The 9,122-nt window shown below is 44.3% G+C and overlaps 1 protein-coding gene across 1 annotated transcript in view; it reads left to right on the top strand.

Annotated features, from left to right (window-relative positions):
- Positions 1–2,045: 2,045 nt before the first annotated feature.
- The window catches only part of kcnb2b (potassium voltage-gated channel subfamily B member 2b), a gene marked incomplete at both ends in the record, with an annotated part of 181,227 nt that continues 174,150 nt past the window's right edge, over positions 2,046–9,122 (top strand). The window contains one exon of the mRNA XM_080751610.1: positions 2,046–2,630. Coding sequence (XP_080607736.1) covers positions 2,046–2,630 — 585 coding nt within the window. The remainder of the gene's footprint in view (positions 2,631–9,122) is intronic.

Here is a 9,122-nt window from a genome sequence, read left to right as displayed (position 1 = left end):
CTGCTGTTTTATAGCAGAGATTTGGGGTGTATAGGTGGAAACGGACGTGCAGTAGACCAGTTGATATGCGGTAGGGTTATATATCCCAGAGATGCTGAGATGCAGTGAGTCCTCCTCACTCAAACCCGTTCAGTTAGGTTTTCACCTCTAGGCTGTGGTGCATCAGGCAGTAGCAGCCCGTTGCGTGCAGCTCTCCTCTCTCTGCCCCAGCTGTAGTATTCAGTGGGACAGTCCGCAGTTCACTCCACTGTACGCCGGCTGCTACAGTATATCTTCATCCCGTTCCGTGCCGTTACCTTTACGCGCGCTACTGTACGTCCGAAGATACATGCAGAGACCGAGATTCAGTCCTTTAACCACCCCCGCACTCAGGCATCAAAGCTTTGATGGATGCAACACTCTTTCCGAGTCTTCTGAGGAGATGAATTCGCACTGTTTCTGACCGGAGAAACATTTTTTCCCCCTGGTTCTTTTCCAACAAAATGTGGTACACCGTAGTCACACAGCCTCTTTTCCGCGGAGTGCTCGGAATGATCGTGGCCGCTTGACTAGAGGGGATCCCGGGCTTCTTTTCTCTCCTTCTCCCCCCCGAGAGGAACGAGAAGAGTTTGCATGCAAAAGGTGGTTTGTTTCGGCAAGGTAAGACCTTCTCATGTTCCATGCGTTTGTTCATATATGGACTAAGACACTACTTTTCATTGTGTCGAATAGAATAAACATTTCAGTCGCTATGTAGTGTGGAGGAGAGAGGAGTGTTTCATATTGATCGTGTTTGCTGAGAGAAATGTCTAAAAAGATGATAGGCCTAATATAATTATCATCGTGATATTAGTATGGAAGGGGGGGGAAAACTGCTGCAATGTGTAAGATTAGAAACACATAGAAGACCAAGTTTTGATGTTTTCCCTTTATAGTTGATTTGATAAGATTAGTCTTCCCTGCAAGTCTAAAACATTTACTTTAATATTTTGCCATCTGGCTGGTGAAATAGGCATATGTGGCAAGCCTATTAAAATAATCAGGTGACAACAAATCCCTAATTGATAACTGTTGCATTCATTCAGCAACATTAACAGCTATGTCACTTTTCTGCTGGATAACTGCATTGGCTGCATACCTAAGGCTAATTTACATGATTACAAGCATATCGAATTAAAGTTGTGCAACCTATTCAGCTGTTTTTGAGTGTTTGGATTTATGTTTAATGGAGCTTTGGAAATCCTAGAATTGAGTGTCACATTAGTGATTAACTGTGTCAGGGTGATGATCGCTCACAAATTACAGCTAAACACTCTGTTCAAATAATGGGACGACATTTTAATTCTATAAAATATTTCATTCCATTCTATAAAATATTTCATTCCATTTTGACTGCTGGGTAAGGGTTACTTAGAAAGTATCACTTAAAAATGCCTTAATACAGTCATTTATGGACCAGGATACAAGGCAAAGCATCCATATGTTGATTGTAAAAGAAAAACATTGATTCTGTCCCTGACACAAATCTAATGAAAATAAATCAATCTCATGTAGCAGCTCTCAGTGTCCCTATTTTGGACATTCACATTTACAAACAAACACTGTTGGCTTGTAGCTTGTCTTTTTTTTTTAAGATTAGTTTTTTTGGGGCTTTTATGCCTTTATTGATCGGACAGTAAACTGACAAGTAAATGGGGGGACAGATGGGGAGTGACATGCGGCAAAGGTCGTCCGGATCGGGAATCGAACCGGCGCCGCCGCCAGGCATCCATGCCTATGCGGCAATGCCTAAGTGGTATGCACCTGGAGCAGTAGGCCAGCAGGCGCCCCTGTAGATACATTTTCATGAAATGTATAATAAAATAGGAAGTGGTTAACATGAAATATCATGGCATGTCATGCTCCCTGAATACAGTGGAGACTTTCTAGACGTGTACTGTATGCTCTTAACCTTAACCTGCCCTATCTTGTTTTCAGCCATGGAGGGACTTGTCTGAGGAGGATCCAACATTTATTTTTTTTAAATTTTAGTTAATCCTAACAACTTCCTGGTCCCCTCTGATACCATGGCTGAGAAGCTTGGAACGGCTGGGTTCAAGGCCCCTGAGATCCGGACCACTCCGTCCGTGCCCCCCGATTCTATCGACATCATCCGCACCAAAGCCCGCTCCAGGAGAGTCCGCATCAACGTGGGAGGTCTGAACCATGAGGTGTTGTGGCGGACCCTGGACCGGCTCCCGCGGACCCGGTTAGGCAAGCTGCGGGACTGCAACACCCACGAGTCCCTGATGGAGGTGTGTGACGATTACAGCCTGAACGAGAACGAGTACTTCTTTGACAGGCACCCGGGAGCCTTCACCTCCATCCTGAACTTCTACCGCACGGGCAAATTGCACATGATGGAGGAAATGTGTGCCCTGTCCTTTGGCCAGGAGTTGGACTACTGGGGGGTAGACGAGATCTACCTGGAGTCCTGCTGCCAGGCACGGTACCACCAGAAGAAGGAGCAGATGAACGAGGAGCTGAGGAGGGAGGCGGAGACCATGAGGGATAGAGAGGGTGAGATAGAGTTCGACAACACGTGCTGCCCCGACAAGAGGAAGAAGCTGTGGGATCTCCTGGAGAAGCCCGGCTCTTCAGTGGCTGCCAAGGTAAGGGACTGAGTCAGGAGATGCATTCACACCGCCTACGCGCCTACCCCAACTCACACTTCCTGTTGGGGTATTTCACATGCAGAACATCGCACTCGTTTCACTGCCACGTGTGATGTAATATTGTCCGTACTTCCACCCATGCTAAACTGCTGTCATTCGCCTATCAGCCTGAATATTGGAACAGATCTGTAATACATTCACTTCAGAGTTCCCCCCCACGCAGCGTTTCTGTTTTTCATCCTTCTCTGGCAACAGTAGTCAGGGGTGAATCAGGTACAGAGAGAGAGCTGCAGTCTCTGAGGGGATTGTTTTATCGGAATTGTTACAGGGGTAAAAAGATAGAAGGCGAGGAGTGGGGGTTTAAGCGGTCAAGTGTGATGTATATCCCAACAACAGGCTAGCCAACACACATTATCTGTATTAGAGAAGATTGGGTTAGAGTCTAAACTTTAGATTCTGATGAATGAGCAAGCATATCTGTATTTGGAGGAGGCTAAACTGAGTAACTTTGGTGGTGGGATCGGTGATGCATGTACCAGTTTTGATCTTTTGTTTCTTTGTACACGATGCACAGCTTGAACATGTCAAGCCAGGCCGAGCCATCCGCTGGCATATGACAGGACACATTATCTGAGAGGGAGTTGTACTGTATATGACAGGACACATTATCAGAGAGAGAGAGTATGGTGCTCTTGTGTGTTAAGGTCTTTGTACACTGAGTCCCTATTTATCGCACAGAAAAAAAACAGAAGACAACATTTTAAACAAACCTCTTGCTTTCCGAGTGCCTGTGGTGGTGCCAAGGCTGCTTCTTCTTGCCCAGTTGCATAAACACTGGAGTCTGGACCATGAGGGATAAATATAATGTTGAAACACAAAAGAGAATTGATACTATGTCACTATGCCCCCACAAACCTCAGTGTCATTCACATCACACTCAGGCTTGTTACCTGAGAGCAGACATCTTATAGAGCTGGGCAGACAGCGTAACAGTGTAAAGTAGACTATCCATAGTAGTAATGTAAAACCTAATGTACCTCCCCCTCTTCTCTCTGACTCAGTCCGCCATTAGACGGGTCAACCCCAATGAAATCCAATCGCTGATAATTTATGGCGAGTCTCCAGTAACCTCCTCCCATCACTGGGCAGCGCATGCAGGGCAGGTTAGGGTCCTATTCTGTCTGATGAATCATAAACTAAGCTCCTGAGTGAGGTGTGAGACAGAGGTGTCTAGAGCAGTGTTTCTCAATCTTTTTTGGCTTGAGTACCCCGTTTCCCTGATTTCTGAATCCAAGTACCCCCTTTACCCGACAACAACATTTTGCTTATAAAACTGCAATTAAAAACATAACCACCCTTTTCAAATAAGCGTTGCCTCCTGAGAAGATTTATTTTTCAACCCGGTTCAATACATTCAAAAAACGTTCTAACACATCCCAGCTACCTGGTACCATGTAATTTGGGTTAGCAATTATCAGGCTCATAACAACAACACGTTTCTCCATGTGTCATCATTGAACAGAAAAAGTTTTTTACCCTCCTAATTCAATTGTAGTTAATTATTTAACTATGAATAATATCATGATTTATACCGCAATCTTTCTTTTTGGGGGGCATTTTCTCGAGTACACCCTGCAGTACCTCAGCGTACCCCAAGGGGTACACGTACCCCCATTTGAGAAACACTGGTCTAGAGCATCTTACCGAGGGAAAACGCAAGGCCTGCCGTGTGTTTAGGTGCCCTGCCTGGAGTGCATTGTCGCGAGCCCTTGTCCCCGAAAAGCTTTTTCGCCTGCCTTTAGTACGGACGTTTCCCCTCAGCCCCAGACAGGTCACGAATCATGCAAGATTCAATTTCAGCCTCTGTTGCCCGGTGCTGAATTTATGGCATGGGGATTTGGGAATGAAACCAGAAAACAAAATATATGGTAATGACACCACCGCACACTATGCATCAGGTTCAGAGCGTATTATAGAACTAGTGAGTATAGTCTGTCACTAAGGGCTCTATTATGATCCAGGTCTTATGCCTTATGCCTTAACTTCTTTGCCTTTTTTTACTATATATACACATTTTTTTAAATATTTCAAATAGCTGATCTGCAAGCTCACAACGTGCAGATGTAGATCAGAATTTGAAGTATTTAAAAATGTTTTTCAAAATAGTAAAAAAAAAGGCAAAGAAGTTAAGGCATAAGGCATAAGACCTGGATCATAATAGAGCCCTTAACTCTCTGTTCTGTACTTCCTGGTAGGGCTGTCATGATTATGACATTTTACATGACGATTATTTGTCACTCAAATAATTGCGATTAACGATTTAATTGTGTTTTTGTCGTTGACAATTACATTTCTGCTTTTAAGTTGCAAATGGTAGATATGACACATAATTACTGACATATTTGACAACTTTATACCTAAAAACGAACATTGGACAGTGGAAATAGCCGATCTACAAGCTCACAACGCGTCGCATCGCGACGCGTTGTGAGCTTGTAGATCTGCTATTTCCACTATTTTTGACCTTTTATTTAAATATATGAACATTTTTCAACATGGAAACTATTATAACGATTATGAAAAATAATCACGATTATGTCCAAAAATCACGATTAGACGATTATGTAATAATTGTGACAGCCCTACTTCCTGGCGGTGTGTTTATAATATCCTGATGGGTTGGTTCTTCATGCATGGGCAATATTCCCTAAATGAGCTAGCGATTCACGAAGTGGTTTAGTAATTTTTTCGGTCACTCACGGGGACGCTGTATATCAAGTGTATCAGACGGGACAGAGGCTGCCAATATTTAGTGTAAGGTAAACTGTGACAGCGGTCGAGGCAATTTGATAACACTGTGCGACGGTGTGATATTCAAAGTGATTTACATCTCCAATTCAGTGTGGCTTCCCCTCCAGGGGTGTCTGGGTATTGCTGACCTGTTCACTACCGGGGCGGGGGAAGCCGCTGTAACCTCGAACGGGGAAATCCCATTCTAGATCAAATGACATTGACATTCTGCTGAGTGCTGCTCTGGCACAAATTTGAATCGGGGCTCTATATGCCTCCCAACGCCAAGTGACTCCTCTCTGATCATTCTAAGGTTATCCACGGCTGAAAACACTACTGGGAAATAGACTTTCCAATCTGTCAGACTGAGACGGCGGCTCCCTGAGGGTCAGGGAAGCCTTTTGTTTTTGGAGGGGGGGGAGCGGGCATGGCACGGCGAGAACCATTGACCAGGGGGAATGCTATTACCAGCCTGATGCATAGCAGCATAACTGTGCGCTTTTATACAAGGCAACTTGAGACCTTTGTTGAAAGCAATCACAGACACTCATCTCAGCGGTGTGTGATTCATGCTCTCTCTCACTCCATCTCTCCCCTTATCTCTCTTCTCTGCCCTACACCCCGACACTGCCTTTTCCATTTGTCTTGGAGCCTTGCGCTGGTTTATGACACCCTCTGTGACAGCTCCCTACCCTTAAAAAGGTTAAGTATGAAGGGACTGACCTTTCCACCAGGGTCAATGAATCTACCATTACACTCATCAACAATGAACAGGGGCACACTCTTAAGGGGGTGAGAGCTACAGTACGGATCTTAAAGGCTAAATCAGCAGGAGTTTTCCGCCGGCTGTCAGTGACAAAATACATGCTTTGTAATCACTGACTGGTAGGTGTCAAAAGTGGATGGCGCAGTTGGTAGCACTGTCGCCTCACAGCTAGAAGGTCTTGTGTTCGATTCCTGCCGGGGGACGCTGTGGGCGCTGGGGGGGGTTTCCTCCGCGTCATCAGTGCCCACACACTAGGTGGGGTTGGCGAAAGGGCCTTTCTGTGTGGAGTTTGCATGTTCTCCCTGTGCCTCCTAGGGTAGGTTCCCTCACAGAAACATGCAGTAATCCTGGTCTCTATATTGCCTCCCCCTGGCCAGCCTGATGGAGGGGGAAGGAACTGGTTGGAATAACGTGTTCCTTCCACGCTGTCAGGTGATAAGAAGCGGCTTGCTCACTCCTCATGCACTGAAGGAAGCATGAGCTCAGTTTCGGGGCCCTCCCCAGGTTGGCAGAGGGAGAGCAGTGCCCAGGATTACAGTTTAGGCAATTGGCTCTGGGTGAAAAATTGTGGGATATAAACAACAATAATAATAATAATTGGAGAAAGATACTAACAGAGAAATACAGAGAGACGAACAGACGGAAAGAAAGACATGCAGCGAACGGGAAGAGCAGGGAGTGACAGAGAAAAGCCTGCAGTAAGTAGGATGGAAGAGACGGAGTCATCCAAGTGATGCCCCAAGATGTTTAGCTGGAGCTTTGCAACCCTTTCCAATGAATAATGAATCTAATGGTCAAAACAGAGAAGATTCCGGCTTATGCAATGACTTCTGCGTGGCACTGTGTGCTACTGTGTGGCACTGTACCTTGTCCAGCATACGGTGTAGGGGAGGAGGGAGACTTGTACTATCTGCACTTTATAAAAAGGTGCTCTCATAATAGATTGTCAGCCATTGTGTGTGTGTGTGTGTGTGTGTGTGTGTGTGTGTGTGTGTGTGTGTGTGTGTGTGTGTGTGTGTGTGTGTGTGTGTGAGACGTGTGTGTGTGTGTGTGTGTGTGTGTGTGTGTGTGAGGGACGTGTGTGTGTGTGTGAGGGTGCTGTTAGCTGTAGTGAGCTTTCAGGACGACAAGCAAGATGTTCATGGCGTTTGACAAGTTCCTTTTGTGCCTTAACAAAGTGGCTTGAGAAGTGTAGTAAAATCTCATGACAATCTCTATCTGAAAGGGCTAGATTCCTGAAGCCTCATCCATAACTGTCTCTCGGCAGATATATATATATATATATATATATATATATATATATATATATATATAATATATATATATATATATATATATATATATATATATATATATATATATAATATATATATATATATATATATATATATATATATATATATATATACCTTGCACCAAGCTGCTATTGGAACCCAATTTCCAATAGCAGCTTGTGAGCTTGTAGATCTGCTATTTTTGAGCTTGTAAGATCTGCTATTTTTGAGCTTGTAGATCTGCTATTTGCCAGACCCATGAAATGGGTAGGCCTACATAAGCAAATGTCGGTCTGTCTGTCTGTCCGGGTTTTCTATATAAAGGGTATATATGATGATGACATGATGATGACATGCCTACAAAAGGCATGATGTCATAAATGATGATGACAGACAGGGGGTCTGGCACAACCAGGTTGACCTGGTCTATTTTTCAATAGTAAAAGCTCAAAATAATGCGTAATAATGCGTTCCCAGTCTAAATGGGTTAAACCCCCTCCCCCTTTGGAGATAATTCTTGGGGGGCCCACAGTGAACCCTTGTACCCAGGGCCTAGAATTTGGTGTGACATCCCTGACTACATATCAATCAATTAAATGGCACCAACCCTGAGATTGGTCCAAAGCACAAGGCATGCTCAATCAGCTCAAAATAAAAAGTATATCTTGTAATGATCCTGATGGGTGCTCTGTTTTTGGCTGAATGCTGAAGAAGGCCGTCTTGGCCAGAATGTGTCCACTCAATGGGACTGCTGCAATAAATTGCATTAAGGTAATTGCATGTGCTGGCAATTCTTTTGCACCAACCCTGAGATTGCAAGGCTGCCTGGTGTTATCGCTGTGCACAAGATTTAACACTAGGTCATTTCTCATGTGCTAGATTGTTTTGTAGTGTAAGATTCACCCAGTTGAATATCTGTGAGTTTAATGTCAGGATTTATTGAGAACATGTGAGCGTGGTTAATACCATGCTTGTGTATTCAAACCTGCTTCCCTAAACAGAACGTGAAGTGTAAATTTGTCTGTTGGGAAATGAGATGTAAATTTGGTGTGTTTAGACATGCATGGATGTGTATAGAAGATATATCTATACCACCACCTGCCACCCAACTACAAATGTACTGAGTTTCAGCGTGAACCCATATGAGTTGAGACCAATTACCTAGGCTAGCACCATAAATTACTGCTATTACTTTAACATGGGTGCTTGCATCGCCAGTGTTCAAGTTTAATATACAGTAAGATGTATTTTCTTGTCTGCAACAGCAAAATACTTGATGTGTTATTATGACAACCTTCTCGATATAACAAAAGTAGAATGTACGCACAAATATTAATAAAGGGATAGCCTGATGTCCGGAGTTACAATACGCTCAGAAGCCGAAAGTATGTTGCACATTGAGTCCATTTTAGTTGCACAATAGAAACGGACGATAAATATTTAAAACTAGACTGCACTCTCTCGAGGTGCAAAAGGGCCTTTCCGGACCTCGACACTGTCGCCAGTAGGGGGGGGGGGGGGGGGCCTTGGGTTTATAAAACTCATCAACCCTATACAAATGACGCTACTGTTAGGTACCGTCACAAAAAACCTGCAGTAATCCTGGTCTCTATACATCCTCCCCCTGGCCAGCCAGGGCGCCTGATGGAGGGGGAAAGG

The sequence above is a fragment of the Nannobrachium achirus genome (genome assembly GCF_963921795.1).
Source record: "Nannobrachium achirus genome assembly, chromosome: 21".
NCBI lineage: Eukaryota > Metazoa > Chordata > Actinopteri > Myctophiformes > Myctophidae > Nannobrachium > Nannobrachium achirus.
This window is presented reverse-complemented; position numbering and strand designations above follow the sequence as displayed.